Genomic DNA, 21,608 nt, shown 5'->3' with positions numbered 1-21,608 from the left:
CACACATATACAGATTTGCAATAGATGGAAATGGAATTGCAATTTTTGCAGATTATTCACTGTATGATCACAACCTTAATTCGATTTCTAATTGATGACAGAGTGATAGCACATTCTGTTTTATTGCCCTTTTATTGTTGTGTTAACCCAAAAAAGACTCTTGTGCTTTAAGACTACTGACTGCGAGTGGTGGCAGACTTGGTTTTGAAGCAACCATTTCAAAATCAACCAAGTTTGTAATGAATTTGTTCATGCCACAGCCTCCAACCACTCTTTTCCATAGTGTGACTGTCGCATAAAACTCTGACCTTTGAGGTCAGCGAATGGACATGAATGCACATGAATCCTTTATGTGTCTGGCAGGAGAGATAGCAGCTTCTTGCAAGAAATCAGATCAGAGGAAATCAGATCATAAGCTAAACCCAAGGAAGCCTTTTAACTACCTACAAAAGTGTCTACCAGCTCTTCTAAGAGTGATGAGCAAACACATTGTGAAATAAACTGTGTTCAACACATACACTCTCTTTCCCCACGACATTTATCAATTACACATGCTGGCAAATTAGATTTGGTTGCCCTTGGGCTGATTGCGTCTCCTTGCTTCTGGGCTTTTTGCTAAGCTATGCCATGCTTATATGTACAGTGTTTATTAAAAACGAAACAACTTTTGAGTAAATGTTTAATTTAATTAGGTGCTTATTTCGGCTGTAAATTCTTTATGCTGTGAATTGTTGATTTCCACATCATACATTCAAAGCTTTTCGTGTTTCTATACTTCTAAACAAAAATTTAACCGATAAGAAAAGATTCTAAAGCTGGGTTTGTCCATTGATATTTCACTTTTATGGACCACTGCTTCGGCTTTGGAAACCATAGCCCGGAGTCATTGCGCCACTGTGTCAAAGGGTATGGCGCTGCGAGAGGAAGACTAAGGTAAGAAGGACAGGGTGCCAGGAAAAAGGGGCGTGACTGTATCTGTAAATAGTGGCTCTATTTTGGGCTTACCTCGGTCAAACAGGGGAGCACCGCCTAGGCCTGCCTTCTGTTACTATGGGGATGGGCGCTTCATAACTTTGCTGAACGGAAAAAGTCTGGAGGACTGGCAGGTGGTACACAGGAGCGTGGCACAGATCCCATGACGAGGAGCTGGTTCGCTTCTAACTACCCACCGCTAACAATACTCACTGGAAAACACGCATGTCTCTGCTTGTACTTGGCATATCAGCAGCTTGTTGCATTTTATCCTGCAGTGTTGTACTGTGCAGTGTAGCTGGCAAAGAGAAAACTTGCAAGATCTGAATTTCAAAATCAGTGTTAGAATGCACAGTTTTTCCTCTCACGGACGTCCAGTGATTTAATTGCTGGGCTGGTGCTTTGCTAGTCTTACAAAATTTAGAAAGAAATTTTTAAAAGAAAATCATTTTTGAATGTTTTAATTACTTCTTTATTCAATTCAAACAGGTTAAAGGAAATAGGGACGCTACTACTCAACACAATGCTTTTCTTTTTTTTTTTTTTTACTTTATTATCAAATATTTGTTAACTTTTTTTTTTTCAACAATCAACTTACTCACTTACAAATATAACACTGGGACATTTGTTACTTATGGTCACCAATATGCCATTTATTAGGTCATTTTTGAGAACACATTAAATGTACTTAAAACACATTTCATTTTTTTTCATAAATATTTAATATTAAAGAGAAATATATTTCACCTTGTGCCTACACAGAAAAGCATTAGAGAGTTGCAACAATTTTGTAGCCAAGAAAGGTAGTAAGGCACAAAATACAAACCTTATTGATAGAGTTTAGTCATGCTATTATAATATATGTTGAAAAATGTATTAGGAAAGCTATCCTGGAAGCTACTATCAGCTAAATGATCCCCAACATCAGTACAGTGTACATGCTCCAAAAGACAGACGACATGGAAAAGACTGCGTTTATGTGAAGAGTTGACAGAAGCGCGTTTATGACACTACAGTGGAAATCAGTCTACAATATTTGGTCTGGAGGCAAGAAAATCGGCTCTGTGTTTACGGTAAAGTGCATGTCTTTTTTTTTCGTATGATGGAACCATCCTATGCTAAAGTCTCAGTCAGAGAAAAAAAAAAAACTTTGACAATAATTTCACCAAAGATAAAATCCTTTGGTCTACTCAGATCAATTATTGCCAGCTGTAAGTAACAGTCCTGTTAGCTCCTCAGTGAAATCACCTAGATGATGAGGAAAACTGAGCCCGTGGTATAGATTATCCCTGTGCCTATTTACATGCAAACCTGCAGAGCAACAAGTAACAGACAAATCTATAAAAGTATTCCCCTTTAAATCCAGCAGGTACATTTACCTTTGTTCAACAATCTCTCAGCTGGGAAAGAATAAAACTGATACCTGCCTTATTAAGCTCCTGTAAACCAGGAATTTTGATAGGATATGTACTTTAAAAAAATCCTCTGATTGTCCTTGCATCATTATGTCATGATCTGGGTGGAAAACTGGAAGACCAGGAAAGGATGATGAGGAAATAGGCACCAAGGTGAAAAAGTAAAGGTGAAGGGTAGCAGAAATGCTACAAAATCATATCAGGGAAAGACAGGGGAGGGGGCGGGGGGATAACAAACTGCATGATATGAGCATAAGGCATACATATTTTCAAATACATGTTTATACAAAAGAATATCATACATAAAATTCCGTATAAATGAACAAAGATAATAAGGAAGCAGGCAAAACAAAATTCGAATCAGTTGACATGCTTCCTATAGATGTTCCAGCCTTTTTGTTTCCCTGTAAACAAATAATTGAAATAATACAAAAAAAAGTCATAGAAAACTTCAGTCGGGTTTTTACACTGAACCGTTTGCATTTGCCTGACTGCTGCTGCTGCTTGCTGTCAATAGCACTGCTGTAAGGCACCGAGTTGGTTGATGCGGACTGACTGTGCAGACAAATGAACCAAAGTGATGAAGCTTGACACTTATTGTCCCATTAGCTTGTCCATGCATTAACGTACAGATCACACTCGAAATGAAGATTGTCATTTGTTAACGACAGAAAATAACTCAGTCTCTTTGAGTTGTTTGGTCCACTAAACATCAGCTGCGAATTAAGGCAAGTGTAATCGTATACTTTGCCCCTGATATATCACTTCCCTTTTTTCGTTTCTGTAAATATAACATTCACCTGTTTATTCAAATGGAGCTTGCCAGTGATTGTCAATGTGAGCCTGCAGAGAGTCTGAGACTGAAGAGGAGCGGGTGGCATCGTTAGTTAGGTGGGAGATCCTGGTCAAACTTTTATTCTTTATAATCTGGATCTCTGGCTGTTTTTGTCCTCGTTTGTTGATGCTGCTTTTGGACGTGTATGTGCTGCTGCTGCAGGAGACTCAAATGGTCTATGCGTGAGTGTGCACCGAGATGCTGGAGAGGTCGTTCCTGATGATCTCATTAACTGTGGAAACAAAAGAGAAAGAGGAGATCTTTATTAACTGCTGCCATTTAATGACACGCTAAAGCATTATTACATTTCATGAAAATACTGGCCTTGAAGGGTTGTTTGTTTGAACACTGACAAAGGTTGGAGTCAGAGCCCCAGAACCTCAGGGGACCAGATGCTCCAGTCAGATTTCAAGTAATATTCAAGAGCTATACTTACTTTTCATGGTTAATACATATCTTTTTAAATGTCTCATATATCTTTGATGGGGCTTTCTGAAGGTAAATCCCTGAAGAAATCACCTAGGCTAAATAAATAGGTTTATTTTCTAGGGCATGACTCATTTTATAGAGTGAAGATCAGGGGATATTGGCTTTTGCGGCTTTTGAAGTCTCCAAGTGCAGTAGTTGATCACTTTTGTTTTTATTCATTTCTGCCACAAAAAAGAAAAAAGACCCAACAACAACAACTACTACAAAGCTCAATTACAAGACAGTGACCCACTCGGGTTGTATCACCTAATCTCGACAGATCCTAGCGCCATAAACAGTTTTGAGATCTTTATTATTTCAATTCTGTGCTTGTATATCAAACATTTCCAAATTATTATGTTAAGTCAAAGTACCATGGTTAGGAACAAGTAATGTCTAAATGTATAAAGAAAAAAAACATACATTTCACAGAAAATATGGGAGTTCATACTTTCATATTTTTTAAGGTTAGCCTGGTATATAATCTGCTAACGTCTGATTTCAGTATCACTTCATGACTCAGCTGCATCCTGCATACAATTCCCGCTGTTTGCCCTGCAAGCCACTTTGCAACGCCCTCCGCCCCAAATCTGTGACCTGTCTGTTGCCTTGGATACCTGCTCTGTTATGATGGAAGGACAGAGCCATAGTGTCAAATATAAATTACACGTGTTGGCAAATCCTCTTTTGGCTGAAGTCTTCCTAGCTACTCTAATGTTTTCTTATTAGCGAACTCTTTAAACTTTAAACATGACAACATCTCAGACAGCAACACTACACTGCATACTTGACATCAGGACATCATGGACATCAGAAGCCACAGTCCAAACATATCAATGTCATTAACAACTCATTTCGGCTCCATGCGAATATCCCTGTTTTTAGTCATCGTCTTGTGTTTCCTGCACCAGTTCCTGTGCCCGCGCTTTTCCCACAGTCGGGCAGACAGAGATCAGTCCCCTGCCTTTATCTTCTCTGTGTTCTTTGGCAAAACAGAGGGAAGTGACTGAGAAGATGGCGAGGACCCTGAGACCTGTTGCTCGACAAAAACAAGAAGCCTCATAGTCACAGAGCTCGCCTTGATAAGACAGGCCGATGCAGTCTGAGTCTGCTGGAACCACCATCGGAGCCGAGACAGGAAGTCCACCCACTTTGAAGTTCAGAGTGGGCCCGCGTTTGTTATCACTGCATACTGTTTGGTGAATTATGAAGCATCAGCATAGATCAAGATAAAAACAAAACTGAGAAAAACTTATTTGGAGCTCCTTTTGTACTATATCATTTAACTGCTGCTTGATTTCAGTTAAGTGTGATGTTGATGGCTGAGGTGCTAATAAAAAAATGTTTTGCTGAACTGATCCATGCAGAACAAATGGCAGAACCACCAAGGAAAGAAGGCTGAAGACATAAATAATGTTTGATTTAAAAGACACACAAGCTCTACAATAATAGCTGTCCTTGTTTTATGTATGCAAACGCCCACCTTTTCACACACACAAACAAGCATGCACACACACACACACACACACACACACACACACACACACACACACACACACACACACACACACACACACACACACACACACACACACACACACACAAGTTGGTTGGGACTCCCCTCCCTGAACAGGAGGAACTCCCATTGGAAAAACTCAACCTGTGCCAACAGTGTTGGCTGTTTTCAACCCTGTTCCGCTCCGGGCTAAACAAGCATTTACATGCTGTGGTTATTTTTAGATCCACCATTGCAGGACACGAAGGAAGTGCAAGCACATGTATGCACAACGAAATGATCACAGAGAGGTGAGAAAACATCGCCAGCTAGTTCTTAAGAAGAGGTGGGAAAACCCGACGGTTCAGCAGCAGAAATATATCATTCATATTTCTGAGATTAAAAGTGGTGGCTTCTTTTTCTTGATTTCAGTCACTGTTCAAAAAAAGAAAAAGAAAAAAATCGTGACGTCTCTTCCTCCCACATATTAACTGCAGTGTTATTTTGATGCCCTTTATCAACTAATACTTTCCATTGGCAAGCACAAAGATGTTCCATTCTGAAGAAATAGTGACAGAGAAAAGAAAGGTAAAACACTGGCCCATGTGTTTCATTTATGTACTCTGTCAGCAACGTGAGAATTTTAGAAGCAGGATGTGGCCAACTGTTGCACCACAAGACAACACCAAGATGCTATTTATAGCATCTTAATACTCATGTCACTATTTAGTTGTGACAAGTTCTGGGAAACAAAGACCTTTTAAAGAAAACTCACAGGTAATGTTTTTGAGAGAACCAAAGGTCTCGCATGTCACGCATCTTTTAAAAAAACAAAATTAGTTGAAATGATCCAGTTTTAGCTAAAGACTTTTATTTTTACTTTTCTGTCCTGAGCTTATGTATCTTTTTTTTTTTGAGAAAAAATGAACCAGAAAGAATTATCTCTCTGTTTTTCCTTTAATACATTTTTGACTCTGTCTTACCGTCCTTGAGGTGACTAGATAACCACAAATATGCAGCAGTGGGGAAGCTCGTCAAGCATTCGGAGGAACATTTAGTTCTAAATGAAATTTGGCTTAAAAAAATCTTCTGTTGCACAACGTGGGCTGGCAAGTGTGGATTATAAGATTTCTTCAGCAAACCTTGTAAATCTAAGTGTAACCTTTGAAAAAGATTGCCAGAGGGCTATTTTTCCACTTTCGTGATCGCTATATGCTATTGTTAAAAAGAAGATTCCATGTAATGTTACAATAACGAAAGCAAAGTGGCCTGGCTTCCCTCTCAACAGCACTGGAAACTTTTTTTTTTTCTTTTTTTCAGTTGCCCAGGTTAATAATGGAAAGCTGGGAGGATACCCTCTCGTGAATAAACAAAAACAGTGGAAAACTGAGCTCCAAATATTCCCCTGCTGAAAAAAAAGAACGAGGGAAACAAAAAACACGTGCCCTGCTAGGCTTAGTTAAACAGAGTGGCATCCTTTATTAAGCTTCCCTGCCAACGCAATCGGCAAACCGCAGCCTGGACCTGTCAGGACCTATACTCCAGACTGGGTGGCTGGGAGATCTATTTCAGGCAGGTGTGAGAGTGACACAAAAATATGACTGCACTTTACTGTGATGCCAGCCAAGGTGAACAGCTCTATGGACAATTCACCTTTGTGAGGGCCTGCCAGTGTGTCTTGGCAGGGAAAGTGGCTAATTGCTAAATCCCTGCCTCCATTGGGTGTGACTCCGGGCTGAATAAACGTTGACCTCGCTAAAATAACCAGTCTGTATCAACTGTTGTGGAAGATGTTTTTCAACCTGCTAGAAGGCGGTAATGGAGGCAGCTCTAGTATACATCCTGAATATACCGGCGTATGCAAATTTAACATGACTGCTGTCGGTACTTGCAGCTTTTAGAATAACAAATTGACCACGCCTTAAATCACACAAAGGTTCTCTAACTAGGCGTATTATTTCCAAAATTAACATTATATTGTATTAAATTAGACTTAATTTGTGTAATTTGTGATTAAGACCGTAAACTCATCAGGAGAGTGTTTGCTGGACTTCTTTTTGCAACCAGAAAGGTCATTAGAATGAATACAAGTTTAGGTCACACTGATTTGCTTTACTTTTCAGAACAGAGGCTACATGTACTATTTTATCTACATATAAAGACACAATAAATGAAGAAAAAGTAAAGCTGGTCTGTAGTTATGTTTTACTTTCATCTTTAAAGAATCCAATCCAATGGCTTAGGTAGCAAAAACATCATATTCACTCTGCTGCTGATGTAATTTGGAGGGTACAGTATATACAAGCACTGATATAGCGACAGCATAGTTGCTATACCTCACTGTTACTTACTTACAAATTGGCTTCTTTTTATCCAGTAATACAAGCACGCCTGATATGACTTCATTTGGCTTTTCTAAGAGTTCAGTGTGAACCTGAACTGCACTGGGGATTTAGTTAGCATTGTTATGGGATAGTGCTGTGCACTGGGGTTCGATAACAGCCGGGCTTCCTTAGAGAACAGAGGATGCCCTGTGGTCTGGAGAGATGCGGAGCCTCGAGGCCTGAGAGCCTCTTGGAGGTTCCTGCTGTCGAAACACGATCCCCTGTAGTCAAATCAGGCCTGACTGGCAAACACCTGACAGCGAGAGAGAGCAAGAGACTTCACCTCACCCCGGCCTCCGTACGTGACCTCCGTACTTAAGGTTGCAACAACAGGTTCCTGGCAGTGACTTCTGCTCTGCCGCTCGAAGTCTCTTGATACTGAAGAAGTGGAGGGCACCTTCCTGAACTCCCCTTACTTTCACGACACGTGCTAGCTGCATCTGTGTTAGGGTCAAGGACCTTCACACTGTAGCGAAGGTGATTGTTTCCTGTGCTTGCTCGTACCTCCTGTAGTACCACATCGGGTTTTGTGAGAGAGAAGAGGAAGTTTCCTTCTATTGTGGCCCCGAGACTCTCGGCAGCACGTGAGGAAGTTTGCCTGAGTCACACAAGTTCTTTCATGTAAACACACAAAAATCGAATCGCCACCCAATCTGTACACTACCTCGGAGTGAGTAAAAGGAGACTAGCTGCGAGGAGGACTCACAGTTAAACCTCATCTGACCTTGTACTTTCATGTGAAATTGATTTGGTGGGGAAGCCGAACTAAAGCTCAAACTTGCCGGAGAGAGACAATTGAATTTCCTGGTACATATTACTTTTGTTTCCCCACTATATCAAATCTTCTCTCGGCCTCAGCAGAAACACTTAATGGACAATTTGCTGCCTCCCACACACAGCTCGAGCGGCTGGACGGAGAGGCACTGACACAGCGTCACTTATCTTGTGCTAATCACCAGCAGTGTCAAAAATAGGGAGGAGGGGGGGGTGAAAGGTCGGAGCGCACACGCGCATAAAATGACACAGACAGAGAATTCAGCATGGAGTAAGTGAAAGAGAGCGAGCGAAACCGAGGGAGACGCGATCCTTATTCCCACAGATAAACACAAATAGAAAGAGACAAAGCGTTCCGCTCATGCTTCATCGTGATAAAGTGCTTCATAAATTCATCTGAGCCTTGCAGGTAGACAGCTTCTAATCCATTGCAGGGATCCCTTTGGGCCTAATGATGTGATGATATGTACAGACAGTATATTTCATCCCCACAGTTAGGCTGATCTGTGAAGCCCCAGGCTTTCCCATGTGGAATCGCTCAGTCTCCTCAGCTGACAGAGGAGTTGGAGAGAAGAATAAAAAGGGGGTGGGGGGGGTGGGGGGTGTTTAAGACAGAGCCGAGTTTACCCTGAGAACTGAGGTTTTTTTACAGCTGCCCTGCAACAGCTGCAGAGCACCGATGTGTGGTGATCTCCTCACACTGCTGAGGTGAACAGCGATCCCACGAAATTCACTTCATTGATTTTGGACGTGGAGTCATGGCTAGAGATAATCATGAGAGAAATAATAGATGAGGAGCGTAATGGTAGGTGACACATGCCTAACCCTAAAAGTCTTATTTCTGTCTCTCCCACTTTACTATTTTTAGTTTGATTTAATTTTCTCCCCCCCCCCCCAACAAGATTGCTGCGCTATTCAGCTGCCAAAGAGTGGATTAAGAGTAAGCAAGCTATAGACAGGCATTTCTGACCAACAGTTCACCTCTCAGTCTGCGTGTGAGTGCTGCCAGCAGACACGAGGAGCCTTGATGATGTAAAAATAGTGCAAAAGGTCTGTGTCAATTCTTTTGCTGTTAAAAAGCACTATTATCTTATTACGTTGTCAGTGTGTTCCCATTTAGAGAAAAGCTACTCTGTTGTTTAGGGATCAGGTCTCTGCGGTGCATGTTTTTCTGAGACTACAATACATTTAAATAGACAGATTTACCAATTTTGTCATAGTGTGTTGTATGCTTAAATCATTTCAATACAAAAGTATTAAATCTTGTGCTGTTTTTTGTTTGTTTCAGTTTACCCCCTGGCTTCATGTGCACCCACTTCCACATTGTCCCATCCCTGAATGAATCTACTGAATCACTACTGATGAGATTGAATTAGAAGGAGTAAATTAGCTTTCAATTTTTTTAAAATTTTTTTAGTGCCACAAAAAAAAAAGAAATAAAGTATAGAGTGTAAACAGTAAGTGCTCTGATGTCACTGAACAGATTTCCAATCAATATGTCTGCTGCTGTTTTTAGACAAGGACTCCTGGCTCAGTTGGATGAGAGAGCTGGAGCAGCCTTGAGAAATAATGATGACATACTCTCTGCACCTCATGTGGAGAGACAAAGTGGAGCTGGGCTCTAATCTCCACCTGAGTCTCCGATGCGCCTCTCCCTTCAGAGCGCATGCTTTATGGCTCTCTGTAGTCAGACGAATCGGAAGAGTTCAGGGTTGCCTGCCTCAGCCCACAGTCACCGAAAAGTATCCAAAATTTACTAGAGAGGCTGGAGAACAATGAAACAGCAGCATACCAAATTAGAACCCTAAAGACAACAACTTTTACTGAAAGCCCCACCACTGATATGCTTATTTTGGCCGCCGCGGCGCAGAACCTTTGTCTTTGATCTTGCTTGGTGTGCTCTGCCGCTCTCTATCTCACCTCACTCTGTCTCTCTCTTTGTGAGCCTTTCACTTCCCTCCTCCTCCTCTCATTTCCTCCCAGGCCCAGGAGGCCCTGGGTGTACTCGCTTGAGGTCGCTCTCTGGGGAGGATGAGGGGGAGGTGTTTACATGGTTGGAGCTACTCTCTGGTGCCCTCATCACTGACTTCTCTGAATTTGGCGTGTGAGGCGTTACGAGTGCGTCACGAGGAATAACAGTCTTTGTCCGGCGTTATAGTTCACGAGCATTTTACACTTTTTAAGAAGGATAAAAAAGGATGCTGCAGTACGAGCCGCACTAGTCGATTGACAGGTGATGTCGCCGAGTGCGGCGCAGATGCTCGAATGTTTAGCACAAAAAGTGCTTTCTGTTATTTTGATTGCACGGGTCCGCTTGATTGCGTTAAATTGCCTTTAAAAAAAAGTTACCGTGGAAGAATACCACAACAAAACACAGCAATCAAAGTGTTTATCAAACAAAAGCAAACATAAAAGCAACACGCTAAAGAGCTTCTGTGTGTACAGATCATGTGAAATCAAAAGCTCTGTTTCACGCAACTAGCAGAGCATGAATGCATAAAGCAAACACCAAAGCCTGAAAAAAATAGCACCAAACCGAGCAAAACTCGCACATCTCAGCAGCTGAGATATGAAAGGAGACAGATTAAAACCCTTTGCATGGCTCATTACCAATGGGTTTATGGTAAAATAACTCGGCCATCTGATAAACTCGCCGTGATTGATTTGGAATTAGAAACGTATGCTCCCGCCGCAGACGGCTCGGGATTTCACCGCTTTCTTTCTTTTTTTTTTGAATTATGGAACGGAGTCTAAAAATATGAGCATATTGAAACAATCATACTTCAAGTAGGCTGCAGTCGTTTGGGTGAGAATTTGGCAGTGCACCTACATATATTACAATTTACAACTGCATTTGTAGTGGGCTTCTTTAAATCACCTGTTGCCTGTCAGCTGAAATGTGGGATTTCAGACTTGTTTTCTTCTGTTTATATATAAATTATATTCTCTGTGTCCAAAAAGGCTTACCTCACTGCGAGCTTTATTGTTTGCTATTCATCATAGATGGATGGCTGGTTTTGGTGTAGCAGCAAGTCATGGTCTTAAGTTAACCTGTCTCTTTAGACATCCATGAAAACGCATTAGCTTTTGGCATGCTAAAGTTGGACATTTGTTGTCAACCCCAGCGTCTTATTGTTTGTTTTGGCTTGAACGCTCTGATGAAAACAACATTTGCACTTATCTAGGATCTTGCTGAGCTGGATGGCAGGTTTGCGTAGAGAGATAAGGCACTGAAAAGTATACTAAGCTAACTAAATCTTAAAAAGCTTCTGCTGCTCACGGGAACATGGCCTCTCTCTTTCAGCATCCCCGTGGCGCTCTAGTGATCTCTACTGAAGCTGAGAGTTATCTGATTAACACCCTGTCTGTTCACCCCAACTATTGCCCCTGTAGCTTTAAAGCCTATACTCAAGAGGACACAGAGGGCGAGGCCCTCCTTGGGGCACATCATGGATTTATTCGCTGGAAGGTAGAGAGAGCCAATTGTGGCCAAATATTCTCTTATCTCCTTTCCAACACCCTTGACCTCGCTTTGATTTTCATAGACAAGCGTACATCCATCTGGAGACTGTATAGCTGTCAAGAAACCCAGACTGTCTCAGAGCTGAAGGTGAAGACAGCTACACTTTCGCAGACAGTGGGTGAAACGGAAACATTGTTGGCCACCTGTAAATCACAGACGCACATCTTCACCTGCTTCTGTTCGCGGTGTTTAATATCTTACAAACTCAACAGTTGGTGGTGAGAGAACCTTCCACTTGAATAACTTAAAAGAAACGAGAGCCTGCGCTGCTACTCCATCCTACAGTAAATCTAACTGATCTAATTAAAGTGTACGTGATGTTTTCATTCACATAGAGCTTAGACACAGAGCTTTCCAAGTCCAGCTCCCCGCAGATTCGTCATGGCTGATTTACTACATGAGCAGAAAGAATTAGTTTGTCCTCTAGTAGTAGGAACTGTGGGGTCTATCAGAAAAGTATGTTTGCAGTTTTTAGGGCTGAAAAATAATAGCATCGCTCTCTAGCAGGAGACTCTTTGTAAAGTATTGTAGATAATGGCTTTAATAGTGGTTAATAAAAAATTTACCAATGCCAATTTACCAGTTTTTTTTTCTTCCGCACACCCCAAAAGTTAAAGATTAATAGCTTATAACCTACAAGACATTAGTAAATGACCTATAAATAATTAATGAAGTCATTAGTTACACACTGTATGAAGGGTAAATTATTAAAAAGTCTCACTAATACATTTCTATAGTAACGCTTCATTGAAACTTTCTCTCTTCACCATCACTAACGAGCAGATTACGTTTTCAGAGCCCAAAGTGTAACTGTAGGCAGAATTTTCTTTTCTTTGAATCTTGAAAGAATCTTGAATCTTGAATTTCTTCGAAGTGAAATGAAGAATTTGCACGGCTGACAACCAGTGTTGGGGTTAATGTTTTCCAAGCATTACTGAAAACTTTACGTTTTTCAGTAACGCAGCAATATAATGCACAAAAGACATAAAGGAACTTTCTTTTTTTTCTTCTTGCACTCTAAAATCAGCTGATTTCAATTCATTTGCAGTAGGAGGAAAATGTTGGATTGGTTTGCAACCTTTTAGGACTGGCAATATGGGCATTATTTTTAATGCCCGAAACGGTAAAATACAAACTGTATCTATGACAGAAACAACTGCATTATACTGCTAACACAACTTTGGCTTGTTGCAAGCACCTGCACAGACACCATTGTGCTAACACAAAGCTAGCAAAGAATCCAGAGGGACGATAAAGAACTTAATTTCTGTGTCTTTACAGTAGTAATTGTCTTTTGTTATATAATCTTTCAATACCACAAAGCTTAATAAAATGCTTCACTAAAATCCACAGTAAAGGGTTTTCTTACGCTTTTGGAAATAAGTAATCAAAGGATTTTTCTTTACGTTACCATGTTGCTTTGGGCTCAGCTGAGTACAATCTGAGAATTGGGGGGCCAGTTGAGGTGTAAAACCTCCATGGGTCATATGTCAATAGCAGGACACTCACAGTTCAGCGGTTACGATCATCTCCTCCAATGAAAGAAACCCATTCACCCACTGCTCTCTGCAAGTGGTCGCTGCTGGGGCAGGAAGAAAATGTGATCTTTCACTTTGGTTGTGTTTTTCTTTCTTTGACTTTCAGTGTCTTGGTTATAACAGCTTTAGCTGTGAAAAGAGCTCATAGTGTCCATCTGTTTGCGTGTGTGTGTGTAAAGAACAGGGGCGATGGAAGCCAGGGAAAATCACCAAGATTACATGCTACTTTCTTCCACCTCAGATTTTCCCCTCTTTCTCCATCTCTGTCTGTGTCTCTGTCTACTTTATTTCTATGGTTGACCTGCTTCTCCACATGCTCGCTGAATATTCCTGGATGTGAGGGGATGATGAGCATCTCCTGGCCTAAAAAATCTGAAACTTCTGATAAACTCCTCATGAGTACAGGAGCGCGCTAAGAAAAAAAGAAGAAAAAAGAAGAAGAATGAAATTATGTGCGTCTGTTCCTCTCGGTTAAGTGATACGAACATTCTGAAAAGGCTTTCACTTATTTAAGGGTTCATTATGTTCACTGTTACATTTTACACAAGCCTGCCTATATTTACAGTGATTTGTCATTAAACTTAGTAAAAGGGAAGGATATGCTCATTTGGCTTATATTCTTTTATGTGTTACTGCTCTCTCCTTTCAAAGTTTAAATCTTTATCTCCCACCCTCTTATAAATTCTGTCTTGATGCTCCTTCTCCGTCCTCGTGTTTTGTCTTTTTGACTATCTCCCCCACGTTCTGCTTTCTGAAGCATTTGTGCATAGAGGAGACAGTGTACTCTGCCAACTGTTGCAAAACCCAACGGCTTTCCCCATCCCACCCGCCTGGAACAAACCTCTCTGTTGACATCCGTCGCTAAAGGATACAATTTCACTGACATAACAAATTTCAGATGGGAAGCTGTTATTAAGTGGTCTGGGAAGGAGACCTGCTCCTGTTTACTGATGCCGCAGGTATTTATATCCCCTAAATACATATGCTAGGAGCAAGCATCTCACTGTGGTTACTACTCTACGTTCAAATTTAAGATCCTCGGGCAAGACCCTCTCTAAGCTCCTGGACAGCAGCCCAGGAGTTGTTCCTGACCCCTGACCTCCCTGTTAAAAGACTAAAACAAACAAAAAAAAGCTTGCTTTTAAATCAGTTGTGCTTCTTGGGTGTTTGTATGGACTGTATGAGTTTTCCATGTGCTCATATTATTTAATGCCAGGAGGAAATATCCAAGATTCAGGGCAAATTTATGGTTTCTGTGACTGCGCAGCATTTGTGGTGTTCAGAGTAAGACTCACTATCTCCACAGAGGAACAGTGTTTTAAGGTTGGTGATGAATTATTGTGGACTGGACAAAATGTTTATGTCATAAAAAAACAAAATACCAGTCGACTCACCGAGATCACTGAGGAGGCTTGAGTTGTGCAACTGGCATGAACCCGCCTTTCCCCACGGATGATGTATACTGAAACAGCCTTGAGTGTCATAAAATGTCAGCTAGAAAATGAACAGATAAAAGCTTGGACGCAGCTGAATTCACAGCTTAAATGCAGCCTTCAGAGCTTTATGGAGGAAGGAGACTTGCTCGGAAATCATCCAGTCAGAGCCGTCAACCACACTGACATTTGTCATGTTACGATTCAGTAATGAGAGTGTCTGGCATGAGGTGGTAGCTCTATGATCACAGATATACACAGGAAGATCCCAAGCCAAGCCACAGGCCCTGTCTCAGTCCTGACCTGCTGTGATCCGTGTGGCTCGGTGGCTTTTCAGCACGTGTTTCCTAAACCTCAGAATGTGAGCCACATAAACCGAGCCTCTAAACGGCTGTGTCAGGAGAAACTATAAGAAATACATGACATACGGTGAACTGGAATAATATAGCCTTAATGAACAGACTCAGATGAGTCTGGAGAAGGATGCATCTAGTGCGCCATGTGGCTTTACTCTGCTATATTTGATTGCATGCTTCGCCGAAGTCCGTTTTCCTATTGATGCCAGGTAATATGCTTCCACAGAAGGCCACACAGTGCGCGACGAAGAAAAAATAAGACACCGTTCTTTACGGTAGCAGTTCTGCGTCACGCACTTCTGATATTTGGCAAAAGAAACGCGAAACCCATTCAAAACCAGAATCAAAGTCTTTCATCTAAATGTGTCCGTGTGTAGATCCCAGACACAAAAGAAACCCAATTTGTTTAGATAATTTAGCTGCACATTTTCAGCAGACGCATTCTTTCTCGGTGACTGTGGATATTATGACGGAGCGACTGAAACCAGACCAGATCCTCTGGCTCAGCTGCAAGGGTTTGGGGTGCACACACACACACACACACACACACACACACACACACACACACACACACACACACATTAAAGCCAACCTGTTGCGGTAATAAATGGATCGAATTCGTACAGATTCGTCTTGCTGCATCTATCAGAACTATAATAATATTCCCAATGGATTTACAAAGAGCTTAAAATCAAAGCACAAATAAGGTAACCCCATTGCCACTGTCATATGTAACCACTTGGATCCAATCATTTGCTAAACTGCGAGCAATCTTGGGCAATAGGGTCTGTAATTGAGTGGGTTTCAAAATGTGTTACAAAAAATCTATTATGATCACAACCAGGAATCTACATGCTCTTATGTTCAGCCAGCGGGACAGACATAAAAGAGATGTAAAAGGAAACAGAGCTAAGGTAATCTAGAGGACTTCCACTCAAGTGCAAATGTATTTTTCTTCAGCAAGGACACCACTGAATTCCCTGGGTCCCATTAATGTACCTCCATTTTAACTCCTACACATCAGATTGTAAATCAGCATGTTTAACCACACTGTTATGTGCTTTATGAGAATTACTTCATGTATCCAGCTGTGTGCTGCGACAGGGTCTAAAGATTATTATTATTAGTAGTATTATTACTATTGTTTTTTATTTTTTATCACCAGCATGCTATCATCTTTTCCAGTGCTACTAAAATAACTACAATTAACAAGCTCATGGGATCAAGCAAAGCATTTACTTACACTTACACAGCTCATACCACAAGTTGATCTTCATATTTACCGAACAGCATATTCTCTAAAGTGCTTAGTAAGGCCTGTAGTATCTGATAATGGGCAATAAGAGCCAAAGCTGCTCAATTCACAGAGTAAAAATAATGGTTTTTAATCTTAATGAGAAGAAATTGAAGCTAATCTATTGCTGATCCCAGATGTGTAGTTGTTGATCCATAGCTTTGATGGTCTTAAAGGCCAAGCCAAGAGTGCACCCACCTATTAATTTTTCCCATGACTGTAAAACTTCTGCAGCAAGCCCAAACTTTTACTTATACTTCACCACGTCAAGGGCTGCCAGGAAAACGGGATTCCTAATATGAGAAGGCAGCAATAACAATAACAGTAAAATATCCACATCCTCTTTGTGGCCATAAATAATAAAAAAGCCATCACGCGTTTTCTTGTACCCGTCAATATCACTATGTGTAGAAGGAGACTATGTTCTAGGCATTGCACTTAACCACAAGACAGCCTTTCTTTCTGTATACTATTAGCTGAAGCTTGACCTGCTCCCAAAAGGCCAGCGGGTCAGAGGTGGAGTGGTGTGAAAGCACACGATGTCACTTACAGTGCTTCCACATCTAAGCCGAGTCGACCAACTAATAGCGAAAAAACACGCACGCACGTATACTATACTAATGCTGTCTAAACATACAGGAGTAGCCCTGCTTTAGTGAGTCCCATTAGGCACTTCAACCCCCAAATCTTGCAGTCTTCTGCCCCCCCCACCCCAATGAAGCCTTGCGGCACACTCCAATGTTAGCGACTCAGCATGTTTTCAGCGCAGTGAGGACGCACGCTCAATCATCATTAGGGGTTTTGCGGAGTCCTGGGGTCTGGGCACCTTGCCAGGATGTGTAAAAGTTTCCATGAAGAATGCTTTGAGTTGCCTTCAGAAGCACTGGTGGTGGACAGAGATCCTCGGGAAGGCTAGAATTCCGCTTTTGTTGCTGGGGGTTGGGAGTTGGGCAGCGAAGGAAGGAGGAAAGAAGGATCAACAACAATTCTGTTTTCAGTTAGTAAAAAGCACACTAGCTTTGAATTGAGGAGGAAGCAATCGCAATCCCCCCCCCCAACGCTCCCATCTAAAAAACTACCTTGCAACACAAGGAAACCAGAGCACATATGTCAAATGTCAGAAATCAGCAGAGGCTGGTTTGCACTCTGTGTTTTTCTTATTTTAGGGAATAAGGGCCCTCTGTTTCCCAGAGAGGCAGGTGGTAGAAATCTGGCTCTCTGATTAACAGTAGTTCCTTTGCTGCGTGCTGCATTCAGTTACATTTCATGATATCACCCATCACAGCAGCAGCTAATGAGACAGGACACACGGCAGCAGCCTCATAGGCCCTGAATGCCTCACACTGCCAACACATCGCCTCTGCTCTACTCTACTCTACTCGCAACCACAGCAAAATACCTATAAACAGCAGGAACAGGTTTCCAAGGCAAGAAAAATAAGTCTCAGAATAGTAGCTTAGGTTTGTGTAACCCGTGTTTTTCATATGTAGACCAAGATATGTCACAGGAAGCGGTGTCACCAGAAGTGCGCCTTAAAATATATGACAAAAACATGCTGTCATTAAAGCTTTTTTTCTTTTTTTCTTTTTTGGCTTAATTAGTTCAGCTAACAAGACAAACGTAATCCTTCAGACCGAGTTATTCATAAAATTCTATTTGTGTACCCACTGATCTCATTTGACTGCCATTTTTCTAGCTCATAAAGTACAGATAGCGGGCTGCGAGTAAGTACGAAATGTCTGAAATCTTTGCTTTTACAAGAGCCCCACTATGAGTTGTTTACCACAGTGAGTCAACAATGCAACAAGGCGTAGTCGCCTAGCAGAAGGGTGTTTCAGCCTCTTCTCGCCTCCATTCCCTAAACCACGCTGATATTTGGCCTTAATTCCAGGTAGGAGAAGTGAGGCTGTAAGCGGGTGAGAGCCAACATGCCACTGAGTGAAAATGGGAGCTCCAACGGTGATCTGACTGCCAACTGGAGTCTTCCCATAAAACCTCATTGCAGAAAAAACAAAAAAGAACCATCATATCATGGCTCACACTGAAGTTAGTAAAGCTTCTATCGCAGCAGAGGGAAGAGTTCAGCACTTTACAATGGAGACTGTGTCTACGGCAGTTAGGGGTGTTTACATCTCAGACCCCCTCCCTGCTAACCCAGCTCCTTACGGTACAGTAGCTCACCGTTGATAAGTTGAGTGATTTCTCAGGGGCTGTGTAAAACCTGGGCCCAGCCAGAGAGACACATTTCCTCTGGCTGATGAGAGTCGGGAGGCCTCAGTGTTAGGGCGTGGGAGGTGCACTGCTCTTGGGGAAGATCAAGTGTGCTCCTGCCGACTCCAAATCACGGCCTCCCCAACTGCTTGGGAGGAACGCTTTTTCTTCATGGCCGGTGTTAAATCACCGCTGCCGCGGTGAGGTCATCTGCTAGTCTTCTTTCTTTAATTGAGCTTGCTAACACACGGCTGTAATGCGTACAGACGGGGGAGTGAGACGCCGGGTTGAGCTGCCTTCCGATCCTATTTATTTTAGCTCAGGGCTCATTTGAGGGGTTTTGGATAGGGTCGGGCCTTGGAGCAGCAGATGCCTTGGCAGTATGCTGTTACCACCGCACACTTACCAGGACTCCAAGAGTTTACCACAGATGCTTGCACAGACGTTAGGTGATGTAAACGGCAGCACGCTGAGGTTTTCAAGGGGCTGCCTCACTGTCTTTGGTCAATCAATACACATTCCTGTGCGTCCCTAATGTAGCTATAATCGCAGGCTGAATACATTTGGCCACCGGGTCGGAGGAAGACTGAGCTTGCTAAAGTGACAGAGGATGGAGTAGCGGGGAAGAGAAACAAGGTTACTTGGATGAGCACTGCCACGTCGGTTGGTGTAAAAGGACCCGTTTGGCAACCGTAGTAGAAAACTCAAAATAAAGCTATCGTTTTACATTATTCAATTAATGCCCACGTGAACGCTTCTGCTGCCGTAATTATTGAAAGCAACAAGAAAGGATTCAGCTTACATCTCCAGACAGTCCAGATTTGTATGAATTCAAAGAGGAAAAAGTCTAAAAGATTTATTTACTTTTGTTGTTTTTTTTAGAGGAAAGAGAAAGTTTCAAATCAGTTTATAGAGCTGATAAGGGGCAGACATCCCTCCTGTGTCTGTATTGTCTGTTTATGAGATAATGACTAACGGGACTCATCAAGACTGACAGATATGCTGACAACTGCTTTTCAACTCAATTACAGTTCCACAGCAAAACTCCCCAGGTCCCCTCATGCCTATCACCCCTGTACTCCCAGAGCTGTTGAGTGAATGCGTATGAGCTCATACACACACATGCAACAACATTAGTTTACTGAACAAAAGGTGCACAGGAAGGGTGATATTCCTGAGTTCAATGCGGTGGCGCCTCCCTCCCCTCTCCACCACCTCTAGTAGTTTGCAGGCAGATTTTAACAGGTCAAGCTGGCTGGATGCCAGGGATGTGCTCTATGGATATATATCATAACAGCAAGTGGAGCTTCTGCTAACACAGATAACAGGTTGCTGCCCTTAGAGACACAATGTGCAATGGACACAGGAGGCAATAAACCCAACCATATGGTCTCTTGGGTGTGACTGGTTTCATTGCTAGAGGGAGACTGGTGACCCCACAGTCTCCCCTGATGACGACAGCTGCATGGTGTGGACTCCGTGGGGAAATGACGGGAAAACAAAGCCTCTGCCTCCTGCGTCCCAGCATCCCTCCCAGATATTTGGGGGTGGCGATGAGGAGGGGGTGGGCCGGCTCAGGAAACCCCTACCCATTGTTTTGCTTCCTTCATTAGTCGTTGTGTCAACAGTTTGGATCGCTACGCGTGTGCCACTGTTTTTGTTCGGCTGCACCCCGGCTGACCCCAGTGCTGTGATGTTTTGACAGATTGTTTCAAAATCCCATCAAGGCAATTTACCCTTTGAAAGTCAAGCGGCCATTCGGACAACATAAGCTGGCCGGCACATTAAAACCAAAAGCAAATAAATCCGCTGGGCCTAAAATTAAACAAATCTGACGTAAATATGCTGCCAGAATTTTTTTCAGGAAATACTCTGAGGTGCAATAGGGTGCGGCCGTGCGTGAGGGCTTGCAGATAAGAAAAAGCTGTTAAATAAATGTGATGTGTTGCCCAAACAGCCAATTTTGGCACGGACAGTGATCTCATAAAGAGAAACGTATAACTTTATTTAGTTATTATTCTGGATAATGTGCATACACTGCAGGAACTCACCGTCATCTAGGTACATCTGGTCCAGTTCCTGGGGCTCCTGCTTGACGGTGATGGCCATCGAAGGTGGGCTGGCATCCTCAGGTAGCAAGCTTGGTGACCTCCCTCCAGCTTGGGCTGAGCCAACTGGGCTGTAGGCCTGAACGAATGGGCTCTCCGCAGGCCCAACTGGAGTGGAAGGGTGGGACGCTGGGGAAGATGAGGGGCTGCTGTTGGTATAGATAGGGTGGTAGTTATGGCGTCCTGGGCTGTTGAGGTGGTTGGGGCTACCCTGGGAGTGGAGCAACCCTAGAGAAGAGTTGTTATCTGGCGAAGATGGGTGGGCGAGATTAGGGTGGCCAGGGTTGTCCTGAATAGGGGGCGCTACCATGGGTCCCGGTGGTGCTGCTGCGTGGGTGGGGCTGTTGGGGAGGCACTTGCTGAATGCCACAGGAGACAGGTCATGAAGGGTGGGGCTTGAACTGGGGGGTGACGATGGCATGGCAGCATGGCGAGGTGGGCACGAAGGGTAGCCCCCAACCAGGCAGGCTTCAGGGTCAGCCACAGGCATGATGGGAGTGAGTCTTGGCTGGCTGTAGTAAGGAGTGGAATGCATGGAGAGCCCCACGGTACCCAGAGAATCATATTCATCGTGGGGTTCTGTCTTTATGATCGGCACTGATGGGGGAAAGTAGAAAGAAAGAAAGAAAGAAAGGAGAGGTTATAAAACGTGCAGGGAATCCACGTGGCGCAGTGAGCGTATGACTGAGGCTGAGTAAAGCATCGAGCAGGCAGAACTGCGCCTGTGATACCCTTTATAATCCAAACAAACAACCACCAGTGGATCTGGGCTCAGCGTCAACTTGGCAGAGTCCTCTAACAG

At 42.8% G+C, this 21,608-nt stretch overlaps 1 protein-coding gene across 3 annotated transcripts in view; it reads right to left on the bottom strand.

The window, feature by feature from the left end:
- Positions 1 to 2,012: 2,012 nt before the first annotated feature.
- LOC146658756 (nuclear factor of activated T-cells, cytoplasmic 1-like) overlaps positions 2,013 to 21,608 on the bottom strand; it is a 62,603-nt gene continuing 43,007 nt past the window's right edge. For 2 of the 3 annotated variants that reach the window (XM_085422483.1, XM_085422484.1), the window contains exons 9-10: positions 20,750 to 21,403; positions 2,013 to 3,454 (exon numbers count right to left, since the gene is read on the bottom strand). In XM_085422483.1, the coding sequence (XP_085278609.1) occupies positions 3,399 to 3,454; positions 20,750 to 21,403 (710 nt within the window). In that variant the 3' untranslated portion in view covers positions 2,013 to 3,398. The remainder of the gene's footprint in view (positions 3,455 to 20,749; positions 21,404 to 21,608) is intronic. The other variant, XM_085422486.1, reaches the window with a different exon arrangement.

This window comes from Rhamphochromis longiceps, linkage group LG11 (assembly GCF_057381845.1).
Source record: "Rhamphochromis longiceps isolate RC_006_pf linkage group LG11, R_longiceps_female_GT1.1, whole genome shotgun sequence".
NCBI classification, from domain to species: Eukaryota; Metazoa; Chordata; class Actinopteri; order Cichliformes; family Cichlidae; genus Rhamphochromis; species Rhamphochromis longiceps.
This window is presented reverse-complemented; position numbering and strand designations above follow the sequence as displayed.